The sequence below is a fragment of the Pipistrellus hanaki genome (assembly GCF_964339955.1).
Source record: "Pipistrellus hanaki genome assembly, chromosome: 7".
Taxonomy (NCBI): Eukaryota; Metazoa; Chordata; class Mammalia; order Chiroptera; family Vespertilionidae; genus Pipistrellus; species Pipistrellus hanaki.
The window spans coordinates 46924380-46942164 of record NC_140509.1 but is presented as its reverse complement, the minus strand read 5'-3'; the positions used below and the strand labels follow the sequence as shown (position 1 = coordinate 46942164).

At 40.2% G+C, this 17785-nt stretch overlaps 1 protein-coding gene across 10 annotated transcripts in view; it reads right to left on the bottom strand.

The window, feature by feature from the left end:
* The window catches only part of KLHL32 (kelch like family member 32), a 172651-nt gene that overhangs the window by 111636 nt on the left and 43230 nt on the right, over positions 1-17785 (bottom strand). For all 10 annotated transcript variants that reach the window (XM_084889267.1, XM_084889272.1, XM_084889270.1 and 7 more), the window contains exon 3: positions 14710-14890. In XM_084889267.1, coding sequence (XP_084745393.1) covers positions 14710-14890 — 181 coding nt within the window. The remainder of the gene's footprint in view (positions 1-14709; positions 14891-17785) is intronic.

Here is a 17785-nt window from a genome sequence, read left to right as displayed (position 1 = left end):
TCTAGTTATATTTCACGGCTTTGCTCTTGGCACGGTTGCTTCTTAAATTAACTACATGGTGATAATGAGCCCTTCAAAAGCAGCATGATTATGGTTTTCTATTTCTCTTTAGAATTCTCCTCCTCCTGAATGTGACCATACCTCAACCACTGGGGTCTTCTGGGAGAGAATGGAGTGGAAATAGACACAAATCAAGTTGTTGTTTTCTTAACTAAAGATTTGGCAAGTGTGTAGGCCAAAATCTGTTGCCCATCATGAAGTCAGACTATCCATGAATGGTATTTATCCTTGTTACTACTTGTTACATACTCTGGAAAACAGCATTCACACATCTGCCTTTAGCCTTGGGTCCCCCTCTCTGATCCCTTGGCTTCCACTCATTCCTCTAGTGCTCCTCTTATCTTCTAGTTCAGAGGTTCCCAAACTTGTTTGTGCCGTAGACCCCTTGCCATGTTTTTCGGTTTTGGGTAGACCCCCTACTTACCTGATATTGATTTTTTTGTAAATTTCTAACTGTAGTGAAGTTTAGTGTTAAAATTTAATAAAAAATAATGTACCTACTTTTCTCCGGCATTCTCAAACAAAATAACACTGATTCACCATAATTTGTATGATAAACTACCAGTTTATATTTTTTAAATATTTTCTCAGCACTTTCCTATTCAAGATTCAGGAAACGAATGAATGTATTTTTCTCACATTCATATTTATAGAGTGACGAACTGAACAAGTCGGTGCAAGTTCGTGAAGCTTTGAGACAAAAATTGGCAAGAATGTTTACTGCGTGTATGCTTGTAACAAGATGATACTGGTATATCATTATGTGCAGGTTTTTATCCTACAACTTACACAATTTTATAAACATATATAATAAATTTTTTACTTCATAGGTACTTTTATAAATAATTTATATGTTTTTATATTATAAGATAATATGATGTAAGTAAATAGGTACTATCAGTGTATGTTGAGATCCACTATCGTGGACCCCCATTTTCATTTCATGGACCCCCAAATTTTTTTTTCGCTGACGTAGACCCATTGCAGGTTGTCATAGACCCCTGGGGGTCGATATAGACCACTCTGGGAATCACTGTTCTAGTTTATGGTTACATCTCTTGGGTATGGGATTTCAATATTTTGCTACCCATTATGTAAAGAAGTCCATTCTCTTATCTTTAAATATTTTAAACATATTTAGGGATGATATTTTTACTCTTCCTTACTGAATATATTCTATAAGTCATTTCTATTATTGACTTCAGGGAGAGGAAGGAAGAGAGAATCATCAATGTGAGAGGGAAACATCCATTGGTTGCCTCCCATGATTTCAAGAATAAAGTCTTTGAAGGAGTAAATCTATCACACCACCTTCCTTTTCCCAATTATTTCATTTGACTTTCCCTGGTCCATCTCTTTTTTTATAGTTTCCTGAAGAGGAATTTTGCCTGGCCAACTCAGAGCTGCTATTGTCACAAATCCCTCATACCTATTCTAATGGAATTCAGAAGGCAGAAGCTTTTAAGTAGTTTTGATTTGCCACAAAGAATGAAAAGGCAGTTTCTTGCCTGCCCCTCAAAGGCTGGCAGTGGCTGCCTGCAGTCCTTTTGAGAGCTGTGGGGCCATATTCAGGCTCAAGTGAGAGTGCTCAGAATCTAGTTACGGGTGTAATAACATATGTGCCAGCACTGCATCATGAAGTATGTATACGGACAAGCACAGGCCATGCTGTGTCTGTCCTAGAATCCATGGCTCCATCACATACAACCTGTTAACCCTTTTCTATGGAGGACTTTTTGGAAGAATGATGAAGATAATAATTGTTCTACTCTTTAAAAACCCATTGTTAAGTTAACAATCACTCTTAAAATTTTAACCCCAAATTTCAGTAGTTACTCTTCATTTTTAATATCTTTTTCTTCAACATACTAACATAAAATAAGGTGTGTAAGACTATACATACAGGCTCCCAGCCCAGCTGTGGAATCTCTCTTCAATCTCTCATTTTAATCGTCAGTTTGGTTTAATAGCTGCAAGCCAGGCTCCCATTATTAGGCAAACACGCAGACGGGGGCAAGCACCCCTGCCAGCACGGTTTCTTCTACGGTAACTCCATTAGTTACTAAGCAACCACTCATGATCCGGGGCAGAACAGGCCAGTTCAGCATGAAGTGTTCAGTTTGTCCCATATGTTACTCCTTTTGCAACCACGTTTGTCCATGCAGACTACACAAAAAGTGTCCACATTTTACAAAATGGGGGGCGAGGGATGTCGGGGGGGAGAGTTTAAGAATAATCCATGAGAGTTCAAATATCTTTCAAAAATAACTAAGGTGCAGGACTTCTTTTAATACCATGAAGTTGTTGATACACATATATAATTTCAAAAGTGATAAGAACGACTTGATATCTAATCACTTTACCGTGGTAAAACCACACGTCTCTAAATGAGAAGAATAACTGGTAATTCAATCTTTCAGGAATCCAGGCATGCAAGGCCCAAATCCAATCAACATCAGATGGGCTAATTAAAAGCAATTGCTTCAACAAGCAGCTGGGTCATTCCACAGTGTGGACAATTCATTTTGGATCAGTTTTTATAAAAATGATATGCAGGAACAAGGCATATCTATAGATCTCAGTAAGTCTCCACACCAATTCATCAGATTCACATGATCAGCTGTCTCGCCCTTCTTTTTATAAAACATCTGTCTTCGCTAATTACTCCATTTCTAAAGGTTTAAAATTTTCATCAGCTTTATTATCCTTCACACATGTGCTCTTGCTCTTTCAGAGGGAGCTATGGTTGACTGTATCACTGCAATTAAATAAGCATGAGTAAAATTGTGATTTTAAATAGAACAGTGTAAAAGTTATCATTTCAAAGGCATAAAAAAGATGTGGCAGAAAATGTGAAATAACCTTTCAACGCACCCTTGAAACAAATGCATATGAAGAGCTTAGCACAATGACAAAAAAGTCAGCTATTATTAATGCTTTATAAATATTTTCTAGCTTCATAGTATTTATATTTAGTAAAAGTGAATCCATATTAAACAAAAGAAAAAAATTCAAATCAGAGTTCCCCATTCTCCATTCACTACATTGAACACAGTGCATTATCAGCACACTAATGAAAATAACAGTCATCTGACCTGAAATGTTAATGATTTCCCTGGCATCGATGCAAATAATTTAAAAAGGGAATGTGACATTGATTCTTTAGAGGCTCTCAGCTTTCCATTTAAAAAGGAAATAACATTTGACCACTACCACTATTAGCTGTCACTTTACCTTGAATTGACACAGGGAATTCTATTTTTTTAATATATTTTTATTGATTTAAGAGAAGAAGGGAGAGGGAGAGAGAGATAGAAACATCAATGAGAGAGAATCATTGATCGGCTGCCCTGACCTGGAATCGGACTGTGACCTCCTAGTTCATAGGTCAACACTCAACCACTGAGCCACATCGGCTGGGCAAGGGAACTATATTTTTAATGAATGTGTTCCATTAAAAGGAAATTATGAAACCTGATTAATTTTAAAAAACAAAATAAAATCCACCCACCTTTTGGTGCTCACAAGGTCCTATCCCACAAAACATCTCAAATTAACCTTCTCTTATTTAGTTCATCATGGCAGGTTCTATAACAGGCAGATGTATAGCTGTTCATCGCCAGCCAGGCAATCAATGCTTATTGAACATCCACGGGGTGTGAGGCTCTATAACAGTCTATAAAACATCAGATTGACTGCTTAATTTGGCTTTGCTGAATGTCAAGGCCATTATTAATGGTGCCATTTTTTTCTGGCTAATTTTAAAAGCTATTTCATTAGGCCTCTTCTTGGTAGATACTAACTGAATAATTAATCATCAGATATAAGTTGTAGAATGCCAACATCTACTCATAGACAACAGGTGATTATTACTTATGGAAGAAATTGAGCCCATTTTCAACTGTGGGCAATTTTTGTCAGTTTTCACAGTTTCTTGGACTATATTTGTTTGTAAGTGTTTGTTTTTAAGTCACAATTGCCTTAAGAAAATAAAAGACAAGAAAACAAAACAAAACAAAACAAAACAAAAGACAAGAAAAGAAAAGAAAAGGAAAGAAAAGAAAAGTCCATTGCAGCATTTTAGGTTCCTCTCCTAAATCAGATTCTGGAATTTTCAGAGTTACAAGTTGAGGGGAAAAGACCATTCTCTGCCAATTAGTCAAGAACTCCAAAACCTGTGAGTAGCCAGGTGTCCAGTTTTCCCTGGCTCCTCACTCCCTAGTCACTTCAGGTGACTCAGGAATTCGGGCCAGCTGGATCCGGGAAAACAGCCACATGTCTGTTAGGTCACAAGTCCTTTGGGTTCAGCACTTAGATCTCTTTTCCAACAGTACACATCCACTAGGACTCTAAGAAGTCCTACCTTGGGGAGTGGGTATAATCATTACGCTCCTGGTTTCTGACGCACTCAGCATCGGCAAGGCCATATTCTCATGTGTGGGAAGAAAGCAGATATATGTGCCCCAATGTCTCTGAGTCTCTTTTGCTCCCAACCCCCACACCGTCTATTACACAGAGGGTTCTGTATGGATACATTTTAAAAAATTTTGTTTTAACGGAAGTCACTTTTACTTGAGAAACAGAAAAAAACGGACTGTTTTTATATTTACAACTGTATCTAGGGGCCCAGACATTCTTGTCACAAATTTCAAAAGCAGTTTTCTTCTTAATCTGCACATTAGTCTTCTTAAACTTCCTTAAGCTTTTCTTGCCCTCCTTCTTCTTGGGATCTTCACACCAACCTCAAAGCTGATAAAGGCATATTCTCTCGACATACTGTGTAATTCCTACAGACATTGCTCTACTTTTCAATTATTTCTATAAACAGATTTTATTACATTTAATGTTAAAATAAGTATTCATTTGATGGAAAATGGTCAATTTACCATATAATGTATAACTCAAATGTAATATAAGAATGATACTGTGATCCCCCATGATTGACACATGAAATAAAGATGAGAGGGAAAAGCCGAAACCGGTTTGGCTCAGTGGTAGAGTGTTGGTCTATGGACTGAAGGGTCCCGGGTTCGATTCCGGTCAAGGGCATGTACGTTGGTTGCAGGCACATCCCCGGTGGGGGGTGTGCAAGAGGCAGCCAGTCGATGTTTCTCTCTCATCGACGTTTCTGGCTCTCTATCTCTCTCCCTTCCTCTCTTTAAAAAAATCAATAAAATAAAAATAAAAATAAAAATAAAAAGATGAGAGGGGAAAAGAAAGGACACAGCAGTGTGCAAATATGCAAGAATTAGCAATGCTGCTGTTTCAGCATAAACACCAAGTACCCACAGAACTCAGTAGTGTTTGCTTGGCCTTGAGCAAGTAATTAATCACAGGACAGGCCAGTGAAATATCCACTATGAAAAATATTGAACATCCCGTGATTTAAATTTTAGTGATATTCATGCATCAAGCACTGCAGAAAAACGCTTTGCTATGTAGGACAGGGGTAGATAGTTATATCCTTACAGTAGCACCCAAAAGATAAACCCAAAATAATGCCTATACCATTATGTATTAAGAACTTGGGGATGATTTTGCTATTATTTTTATTCACTTTTTTTTCCCTGAAAAGGAGGGTAGTTGTAAGTTGCTCCCAGCTAAAATTTAAATTTTTGTGGACTGTACTATTCAGACTTGACATTCCCAGAGGTCAAATGAGTGAATCCTAATTGCAGCACTAAGCCCAGGAGAAAGCTGTGACAAAGGTGACTGAGTAAGAGAGAAAAACTATGAAAAGTCCTTTAAAATTCAGATAGCACTTGACGGTTTAGAAGGACATTTATTTTCATTCTTAATTTTAGTTTTTCATCTTCAGTGGGAGCATATTGGGGGCTCACAGAATGGATGGAGGCGGAGCAGCAGACCAGAAGAAAGACAGGAGGCTGCAGGCTTGGCGGCTAGAAGCAAAATAACTGTCAATGTTATGTCGCTGTTTATCCTTCATGTGATAAACACAGTATGTCTTACACGTATATGATTTCAGAGAATCGGAAATGTTAATGAAGAAGCTATAAAACCACTAAGCAGGAGACAGTGGAAACGTAGTAATGATCTCACTTACGTTTTAACCTCAGCAATGCTATCACCTTCGAGTCTTTACAGGAAACTTTCTCAGGAAATGAGACAAGCTAATTGTTAAACAAACAGTACCTATAATGGGTGTTCTTAGGGGGGAGATTCTGAGGAGGGTGTTGGTGAGGCCAGGCACTGTAGTGGTGCTAGAGATGCAATGATCAGAAAAGAAAAAAGGTATTGGCTGCATACACCCCTCAAGGGGAACTTGAAGTCCTCAGGCCTCCCCGGCTGGCTCCACCAACAGCACAACTGTCTTCAAAATGCCTCGCAGCTGCTCTTTTTCCAACACCCTCCGGACTGCAGGACTGTGGTGAGTGCGAGCACCCCCGCTTCCCTATTTCCCGGTCCCCAGGCTCTCACTTAACTGCTCTACATGCCCCTAGTGTGAATTATTTACCTGTGGACCTCCTTTTCTTTATTTTAAAAATGGATATAATAATAATACTAATACCTACCTTAGAGGTGTCTTTAGAGGACAAAACGAGTTGATATACACAAAGCACTAGAGTAAGTGCCCATAGCACAGTAACTACCCAATCAATGGTAGTTATTATTATTATTATTATTGTTATTATTGGTTGAGAATGCCAGAGAGAGGAAGAGGATAAAGACAAGGTTCAAGCCCCAAAACACAACCCAAGACCCAGGAGATTATTCTGTAGGTATCTGTTCACTTGTCTGTATCTCCTACCAGACTATGAATTCATTCTGTGTCTAGCAAATAGTAGGTATGTAACAAATACTTATTGAATTTTTTAAAAATTCACTTTTCATTTAATAGCGCTTTAATCAATTTTGATCTAATAGTGACTAAAGAGTCTCCATATGTGTGTGTATTTATATACCATATATATATTCATATATATATATATATATATATATATATATATATGAAGAGATAATATGCTAATTAATGCTAACTGTGTCCCAGTCATGACCTTTTAACAGGCTACGTGCACACAGAGCTGTTGGGTGGGCATGGGGGCAGGGACTTGTGCCACTGGGACATAGAGCTGCTGCTGGGGGCAGCCCCTCTTCCCCCCACACACTGGCAGAGGTGCAGGCCTGACACACCACCTGGCCCAGAGGGGGACATCAGGACAGGTTGCGGTGTTCCCCCCCAACAGAGGTGCACACAGGACAACCATGCTGCCCAGCCTGGAGGAGGGGGGGCATCAGGATAGGGGGAGGGCCTCGGTAGAGAGCTCTCAACACTCTTGCACTGGGCTCTGAAGGTGCAGAGAGGAAGGGAGAGCAGATGGGCAGTTAGGGGGATCAGGCCAGGAGGGGAGAGCTGTTAGGGCCATCAGGTGGGGAGGGGAGCAGTTAGGGGCATCAGGCAGGCAGGCAGGTGAGTGCTTAGGAGCCAGTGATTCTGGATTGTGAGAGGGATCCCAGATTGGAGAGGGTGCAGGCCAGGCTGAAGGACCCCCCTCTCCCCCATGAACGAATTTCATACACTGAGCCCCTAGTATAATTATAAAAATATATGAAACACCATTTTTATCATGGGCTTTACTATCATCTTCTCTCAAAACTAAAAATTATATAGGCAGAGCACACTCAGGCTCTAATGGAAAATGATGCTCAAATATTTAACTTTCCGAAATGTCATATTTGAATCACTTTACCATCACATATGCGAAGCTGTGTTAGACAGTGAAGACATCTGCTTCCTTGGCCAGAAAGTGTAGGCGTTGGTGGAGATTTAAGATGGAGATAGCAAATGTTGAACAACAGTCTCCAGGGCAGCCTGCAGCCCAGAACTGCCCACATGGGGGACCTGCAACTTTTGTGCCTACACAGGCAGAGGGGCTGCCACAGGGAGGAAGGTGAGAGGTTGACTAGCCCCTACGTTTCACACACACACTCTTTCAGATCATAAGGTTGCTAATTTCTCCTGATACCTCTGGTTCAATACATTCTCATTCAACATTTTTTAACAGCATGTTGATGAACTAGTCCTCAGTTAGTCACAGTCCCTTTCAGAGAAGTTACTGGTGAAAAGAACTATGACATAAATTAATTCCTTTTAATTTTTCCCCCCTAGTTTTATTGAGGTGCAATTAACATATACCATTGTGTAAGTTTAAGGTGTACAACATGATGATTTGATACAGATCTATGTTGTAAAATGATTGTCACAATAAGGTTAGTTAACACATCACCTCACCTTGTGTGTGCATGCACACGCTCACGCGTGGGTTAAGGACTATAAAATCTACTCTTTTAGCAACTTCCAAGCCTACAGTACAGTTTTGTTAACTATAGTCACCCTGCTTTAGATTAGCTCTCCAAGACTTACTCATTTTTGAAAGATGAAATAGAGTGGGGCCTGAGACCAGGATGCCAGGACACAGGCTTTATTGAAGGGAAGAGTACCACTGCCAGCTGCCTTCTGGAGGAGAAAGAGAGGAAAGAGAGCGAGGGCCGGGGTGCAGGCATCTTTTAAGGGGAGGAAAGAGAAGGGACGGGACTTAGGGCACTCAGAAGACGCTGATTGGTGGTTTCATGATAGGCATATGATTAGGGACTTAGGAATTGGGGGCTTAGGATATTTGGCAGGTGCTGATTGGTGGTTCAGTGCTCAGGAATGTCCGGCTGCAGGTGGAGTTTACGTCATTCTCCATCCATCAGTTAGAGGAAGGGAGGATCTATCAATTTTATAACTGGAAGTTTTTACCCTAAAAGTCAACATCTTTCCATTTCACCCACTCCCAGCTCCTAGCAATTACCATTCTACACTCTCTTTCTCTATAAATGAGGTTATGCAATATTTGTATTTCACTGTCTGGCTTACTTCACTTAGTATAATGCTTTCATCTTTCACCCGTGATGCTGCAAATAGCAGGATTTCCTTCTTTCTTATGGGTAAATAATATTCCATTATATATAAAAGCACATGCACACACACACAACCACATATTCTTCATCCATTCATCCATGCACAGACTCTTAGTTTGTTCCATGTCGTGGCTATCATGAACATGGGTGTGCAAATATATCTTTGAGTTTCTGATTTTATTTCTTCTGGATGCATATTCAGAAGTATAATTGCTGGATCGTATATAGTAGTTCTACTTTAAATTTTTGAGAAACCTCAAAAATTTATCTTTCATTTCCATAGTGGCTCATGAAGTTACATTCTCACCAACAAATAAAAGGGCTCCCTTTTCTCTGCATCTTTGTCAACATTTTCTATCACCTATATTTTTTATAATAGCCATTCTAATAGATGTGATGCGCCATCTCATTGTGATTTTGATTTGAACTTCCATGATAATTAGTGACGTTGAGGACCTTTTCATGTACCCGTTGGCCATCTGTAGGTCTTCTTTGGAAATGTCTATTCTGTTCCTCTGCTCATTTTTAATTGGATTTTCCCCCTAATATTTTCTCCCATTCCATAGGTTGCATTTTAATTCCTTGAGGGAGACAAGATACAGTCTAAAGATTTCATAAAGGGGGGGACTTGCATATGAATTTAGGGAGATGGCAGAGGGTAAAGCCTGTGTGAAGGACACTTGCTGTTAGCTGCAATACATGCTGGTAGATGCACAGGATGAACCAAGAAAGGAACAGGAGTTCCATGTAGAAGAAATAGTCATCAGCAAGGAGGCTGAGGAGGCTGAGAAGGGCAAGGGCCCTCAGGTGGAACACAGTGTGTTTAGAGAACGGTCTGGCTGCAACATCAAATGAACAGGTGGGAGAACAAAGATGAGGATAATGATGATGGCACAGCATGAAAGCTCGCTCCAGGAGCCTGGCAGACTGGCACTGAGGAGCTTTGGAAGACCTGAGCAGGGCAAGTAATCACACAGTCGTTTGTACAGTGGTTAGCAAAGGGACAACCAAAAAAGGAGAAATGTCAGACGGCTACTAGAATGTTCTACACAAGAAGGAAGGGGTTATCAGATTCAGAAAAATGAAAAGATGATAAAAGGATGCAACCAAAAAGTTATTCTCACCCATCAAAAGGAAAATGAGTCTGTAATTAGGTGAGCCTAAGTATGAACTCTTCTCTTTTCCTACAAATAGTCAGGTAGGGCATGACAGGAATTGCAAGTTAGTGCAAGGAGTGAAACAGCTAGTGTTCCCTGGAGGTCTTCTTTGTGTCAGATACAGCACTTAGTGCATTACAACAGATCCTGTAATCTCTATATCAAGCCATTCCGAGAGCTGTGCTTTATGGTCATCTATTTACAAGTGAAAAAAACAAAACAAAAAACACGTAGGTTCACAGAAGTAAGATGATGTGTCTATGATCGAAGAATAGATAGTAAAGAGAGTGAATAATCCAATATTAATTAGAATAGCACCTACTATTTGTCAGGGATTGGGAGAAACTGTGGTGAACACAATCCCTGCCACTGCATTCAAACTTAGATCTGATTCATAAGCTTTTCCCTTCTTTCCTTCTACCACTGCTTTACATCCTTATTTTAAAAGTCCCTGGTCTGAGTCAGTTATCGCATTTGGCGAATCCCACACCACTGCTGGGAACCAATTCCAGAATGTAATAATTATAAGTTTCACCAAAAGGTTGGTGAAGCTTGGGCGGCTCAACAAGGGTGAGCCACATATATAGTCTACCTGTTGGAAACAGCTAAACGGCACTTCCCCCAAACCTGAATAGGATTGTTAACTGCCAGACAGCTCTGGGCATTTTATTGCCTCCTGTTGGCCAAACCCCTGAACATCTGTAGGCTATTCCTGAAACTGACAATCTGTGTAAACCCTTTGATACTTAACCCTTTGAAGTGTATATTTCCACCTTGCTTTAGGATAAATTGTGTTGAATAAAAGCACCAGTCCTTGGTCAAGGGAGAGTCTTTAGCTTTCTTTAGCTAGAAATCCTCTAACTCCCAATGCCTTTCAAAATTATCTTTCATCTCCAGATTCTTTAATCTTCTACATGCAACCCCTTTCTCCAGAATGTTGAACTGTTTGTAAGGCTGGGAAAAGAACCCTGGCACACCACTAGTATTAAACCTTATTTTAAAATCATTATTACTTGGTCAAATACTTTGTTTTCACCCTTCCTTTTAAAATGTTGATGTTCACAAGAAGACACAGTACTTTATGCTCAACTGCTCATTATTCATATTTTAATCAAGAAAAGCTGATGCCAACTCTCAGATTAATGTACAGAAACTGTTTATGTAAAAACTGGGGCCTTCTCCTCACTTTTGCAGCCCCACCTCTCCTGAATCAGAAACATTACTTCAGTTTCAAAATAATCTGCCAGATATCAGTATACAGAGTACAAGAATCTATTTACATCGAAGTACTTAATTAACCTGAACAGATCACACTAGAAGAAACCACTCATGAATAATTTGCATATTTTATATGCAGGATATTAAGCATTGAAATATACATATATTCTATGACAATTAGAAAACATTTCTTTATTCACTTAAATAAATATTAATTGAGCACTTATTAAGCCTGAAGCAACATTATAAGGCTTGTGAAATACACAGGACTGCTTCCAGATATTTCAGTGTGGCAGTGCATAAGACACAAGAAAGACAAACATAATGTGAGTTAGGGCATGTGGTTATTGGGAGACGATCCTCCACAGGTCTCTTGCATTTATGCATGTATTGAGAGTGAGACACTGATTGTCCTTTGTTCTGAATTCTCTTTTCAAGGATGTTTCTATAGCAAGCAGATTTGAATGACAGAGTGGTTTTCCCTTTGGAGCAAAAGGTAGTCTTGCTTACAATCCTGGAAGATACCATTCTCCTGCTATTATTCTGTCCAGTATAATAATGTCTCTCTCTAGTGTAAAGGACAGTCATACTTACTACCCATTATTTAAAAAAATTAAATTTTTATGGACTGTACTATTCAGACGGTGACAATTGTTCCAACTTCGTCTCAATTTATTGATCAGAACAATCAATACACAAGTCACTTAAAATTTTTTAATATATTTTATTGATTTTTTTACAGAGAGGAAGAGAGAGGAATAGAGAGTTAGAAAGATCAATGAGAGAGAATCATCGATCAGCTGCCTCTTGCACACCCCCTACTGGGGTTGTGCCCACAACCAAGATACATGCCCTTGACGAGAATCGAACCTGGGACCTTTCAGTCCGCAGGCCGACACTCTATCCACTGAGCCAAAACAGTTTCAGCAGTCACTTAATTTTCATCTCACAAACAGGTGATGACATTGAAGGAATTGTGTATGAACCCAGCAGGACATGTGGTTAAGTGGAATAAGTACATGTGGTACTCAAGGAGACAGATGCTCTGGGGTGTGAAAATCAGCTCTTCTCCTTAATGTCTGGCAGTCCTTGGGCAGGTTATTTACACATATTGCACTTTAGCTTCCTTTTCTGCAGAATGGAACAATAAAGCTTTCTTCATAGGTATTATAACACAGGTATTGTAAAAGAGGCCTAACATATCAGAGTATCTGGGGCATAAAGGTGGAAGAGATGAAGAACTGGGTAACAAACACTATTAAATGCCAACAAGGAAAATGTTCTCTTGTACTCACATGCATGCTCTGGCTCACATATACACATGCACAAAATCAAACTACGTATTTTCCAAAATTAAATTAAAAACCCAATCAGGAGAGACTTCAGAGGAGAGCAGCTAAGCACCAAGACAGTACACAGGAAGACAGGACACCTATTATGTAATGTGCACATGTTATATCTAACAATTCAAAGTACGTTGTTTGAAATGACCTCTAATTAATCTAAACTTTCTGGAAGATCAATGCCCAACAATTTGAGAGTGCATAAAATATATCATTATACTAATGAAACGAAAGGTCACTTTTCAGATAGTCTGCTTCATTGCTGCAGTTTATAATTAAATCCCTACTTTTTATTTTAGATAGAAATTTTAAGTAATTACCTATTTATCCTCTACATTACTAGGTTTTACCACACTTAAAACCCTTTTTGTAAGTGTTTTAAGTGTGTTAATAAGTGGTAAATCATAAGTCTACTTTTATGATTTGGCACCTTTGAAAATTCTCTTTAACTGCTTGATCACAATTGAGTGCAGTTGATATTGTCTCTTAATAATAAAAAACAAGATTATTGGAAACATACAAATCAAACCAACAAATTGCCCATGTGCCTAAGTTGGTTTCTATATCATTTTTGAGACTTTCATAAGGGAAATTTACCCCAGTGCCTCACTCCCTCACACACACATATATGTATATTCTCATTTATATAGATTGTACACTGTAATGTTTTGAAATTACCAACCAAAATAGCACTGAAAAAAAATAAATATGAATTAAATAATGTATATTTAGAAATTAATATTTAAAAATATTCTGGTTAATGATTATCAAGATTTTTTTCTTATATCCATATTTTAATTTCACTTAGGAACTATGTGACTTATTACTTAACCTCTGAGTTATCTAAAACTAGAGGCAGGGTGCACAAATTCATGCATGGGTGGGGGCCAGCTGATCCCGCCCCCAATTAGAGTGTGTGGGGGTGACTGGGAGTGGGACTGGCCAGGAGGAGGGGCCATGGGCTGTTGGCCAGCTGGCCCCACCCCTGATCGGAGTAGGATGGGTGACTGGGGGCAGAGGTGACTGGGGGGAGGGGCCATGGGCAGTTGGCGGGGCTGTGGGAGGAGCCAATTGGTGGGGCTGGACAGGGGAGGGGCTGTGGGAGGAGCCAATTGGTGGGGCTGGACAGGGGAGGGGCTGTGGGAGTTTGGCAGGCTGGCCCCACCTCCTGGTAGAACTCCCTGTCCAACTCCTGGTCGAAGGGACAATTTGCATATTAGCCTTTTATTATATAGGATTACTTAACTTCTAAGACTCTGTTTCCATATATAAAAAATGTTTATTTTTATAGCACTTGTATGTGTTTGTAAAACGGGTTGTCAGGAGGATTAAATGAGATATGCATATAAAATCCTTTTCTACCACCTGAATCACAGGAGTGCCTGAATCACCTGAAGTACTAAACAGATGGCATTCAACTAGCTATAACCTCACTGTACACATTCATCTCCAAAACAATAAGCACGCCACCACATCTTATTCGCCACGAGCACTCAAACTCCAGAGTCCTGCTAAACAAGACAACATGTCTTCTTCAGCCGTTGTGGACACACATGTCAACCAGAAACATCCATGAGGCCAATTGCATTGCTGATCCTGGAGCAAATATTGGTAAGCACTAAGACTGGAACATGCATAAAAACCAAATCAGAGGCATTACATATCTTTAGGGGACTTGGTTTATTTTAGCAAATTGTTTTCAGATTCTCCTTCTGATCCTGAATCTAGAAACATCCTAATCCTAGCTCACACCTCCTGTGATGAAGCACTACAATACCACACTTTCTTAGGGCGGTCACATGTTAAATGCCCCTCATCTCAGACACAAAGGAGAGACATCCAGATATCCAGCCGAGGACAGATCCCAATGGGGCCCCGCCTCATTCTACCCCAAAACCTACAACTCTGAGAACTGTCATCTAGTTGGCTGCTGGTGGTGTAGCCCTTCAGGAATGTTATCATCCTCTGCTTAGCTGGCATCTGAAGAGAAACAAACAGGCTGGACGTACCCGAAAGTAGTCGCTGCAGGCCGCCAGGACGGCCTTGTGGGCGTGGAACTTCTGCTCCTCCGCAATCAGGGTGACGTCGCAGAGCATGCCGTCGCTCCTTTGCTGGTTCAGCGCTGCCAGGACACTGTCGTTGTGAGATTCCGAGTGGCAGAGCCGCTGGCCCGTCAGCATTTCCTGAATACTGTGAAGGAGAGCAATCCAGTCAGCGTGTGTCCTCCACCAGCCCTGGCTGCCCCCGTGCCTCACTCCCTCAACACCGACAGGGAACGGGGGCTCCAGCGTACTACTAGAGTGGGGTTTTGGACTCCCCCGTTTTCTTTCTCTCTACCATGCTCTTGCTCCCCTTTTCTAGAATTCCCTTACCTCGCCCCCTCAGGGTTCTTTTTCTTTCCTACTCATGCTTCTCTTTCTGAATCGTGTCCGTGTGTGTGTGTGTGTGTGTGTGTGTGTGTGTGTGTGTGTCTACCTGTGTCTGTGCACTGACCCATGCCCGTGGGCCTGTGAGCCTCTGCGTCTAAGCCTCTGTCCTCAGGACGTGCACGTCTCAGTGAAAGGCCATCCAACTGGATGTCTGCAGGTGTTCCTGTCCACCCAGGACCCCTCCCGAGCTCTCTGCTTCCTTCTCAGCTTTGCACCAACTCTGTCCTCCGAGGACACACGAGCTCAGGGCGAGGTCACAGCCATGCACGGGTCCAGCACAGAATCCACTGCACCTGCCTGACTCACCAGAGGTCCAGCGCGTCACCAAGCCCCCCAGAGCACACAGTACTCTATTGGTAAATAAAACAGAACGAAGCAAATGCCAGTAAGAAAAAACAGGGCTGCCTGTGACCGTTCCATGCAAAAAGCAATTAATTTAACCACAGCTGCTTATTATTCAACTTGGGAAATTATGAACATCAAAGGCAATGCCATTGTAAGTGAAAAACACTTAAGGCTGAAAGTAAAATATATCTATAATTTCAGCCACCAATGTCTCTATGTGATCACTGAGCTAGATTTATGAATGACTCTACAATTTTATTTTCTCTTCTGTTCTTCGAAGTTGCTAAACTTATCCATTGTGAAACTTTCCCCCTTCATTCCCTACTCCATTCTAAAATAGTTTTTCCATATCCTTTCAAAACTCCTGGGTGAAACCTCTGATCTCCCTAAAATAATGTGTAAGTGATGCCATAAGCACAAACGCAAACGGCATTTGCAGGCAGCTATGAACAATCCCAGCTCAGATGTGTGAAAATCTCCACAGCCCTCTAACTCTCAGAACGGCACTGGGCTGAGACAGAGGAGTGGCACCAGTCATAAATCACCCCCAGGACAAGAACAAGGGCCATCACCCTGTTTCAGGTCTGCAGCCTCTTCGTCAAGCTGGGGAAAGATCCCACATGGATGTTTGAGCACTGTCTCTCCTCTCCTAACAACTCCTGTGGCCCGCCTCTGGCTGAGTGAGAAAGAGCCTCTCAGAGGACTGAGGGAGGAACCGCTGGCTACACTGCATGAGTAATGCATTTGACGTGGCTCTGCCCAGCCCGTGGTGCCAGGTGGCTGGTAGGTTACGATTCAGCACAAATCACACCTGCAATGGAAGCCAGTGCTTCCTGTCAAACGCCCGAGAGCAGCCAGGAAGCTGCATCGGGCACTTCTGACTGGGGAGCCTCCGAAATGTCAGAACCGTTGAAAGAAAAGAAGAAAAAAAAAAAACTTGACAGGAGGTGATGATATAGGAAGTTCTCGTGGGAAGGTGGGAGGATTATTTTCAGTTGAAATGCAGCGGTGGGTTTTGAAGTGGTTATTGTCATCAAATATTCATCTTCTAGTGGCTGTGGCATTCGGCAGACTTTTTAAATCAGCAATTGAAAACTGCATTCAGAAGCATCAATAACTGTTCAATACAAATTTCTATGCAAAGCCTAAAATGGAGATTCATTAGCATGGCTCAATTAAAGAAATGAAGGAATACAATAGCAACAGAAATATTGTATCATATAAGTAGAGCTTTAAAATGATTTTTTTTTAAATCTCTCCTAAATAAAAGAACATTTTGATATATTTTACAAACACAAAGCTCTTACCAGGCTTCATGAATTACTCTTAATGACTTATAATTATTAATTCACTTAACATTCATAACAATCCTATGAGGCAGAGACCATCATTATCTCTGTTTTACAGGTAAAGCTGAAAGTCTAAGATCAGGCATTTTGAGTAGCTATCACCAACAACACAATAATGTAAATTCATCCTCCTGCTTACAAAACAAACAAAAAAAGACAAAACAAAAAATGTGATCATCTATAAAAAAGACATCAAGTATCTATGATTGCAAGGAAAGAACATCACAAGGTCTGCAGTAATTTTATATTTATATTATGCATGGTTTAATCGCAAAATCAAAGTTGCTTTTTAAAAATAATATACATGAACATATTCATGTAATAAGAAATGTTTGAAATCGTGATTCAAAACATTTATCTTTGCACTATAACTAAGTTTTAGACTAGAGGATAGATTTTTTTTATAACCTTAACAATTTTATTTAAAACCCTCATAACTTTTCTCCCTTTTAATATCATCCTAAATGCTTAATGAATGTATCTTGAAATTTCATTTGTAGTGGAACAGAAGAATATATTAAAATAATTGCCTTAAAATGTTTCCTTACTCATTTTCCAAAGATAGTGCCACAATTTGTGTCCTTTTATCAAGACTGAGTCAGTATTTGAATTTCAGATATCAACTGACAGGGAATAAATTTTGCCGGGGAAAGAACAGCTGTAAACTGAAATCTGCCCAAGAATAAAGGACTTAGCTCTGAAACAATGGTGATGCTGCCCAATTTTCCAGGATCATTCAGCTGGGCTGGAAATAGTCAAGCTTAAAGAAAACAACACACTAAATATTTAAGGCAAAAGATTTCCAAATATTTTGGAACCAATATGCTAGGAATTCTTCAAAGCAGAAACAAATACTGCAACATTTGGCGAGAAATAAAGGCCTATTAATCAACAAGCCGTCATTGTAGTCTGAAAGTAACTTCCCACTTACTCTCAGATGTAAATCTGCAGAAGACCTCAAC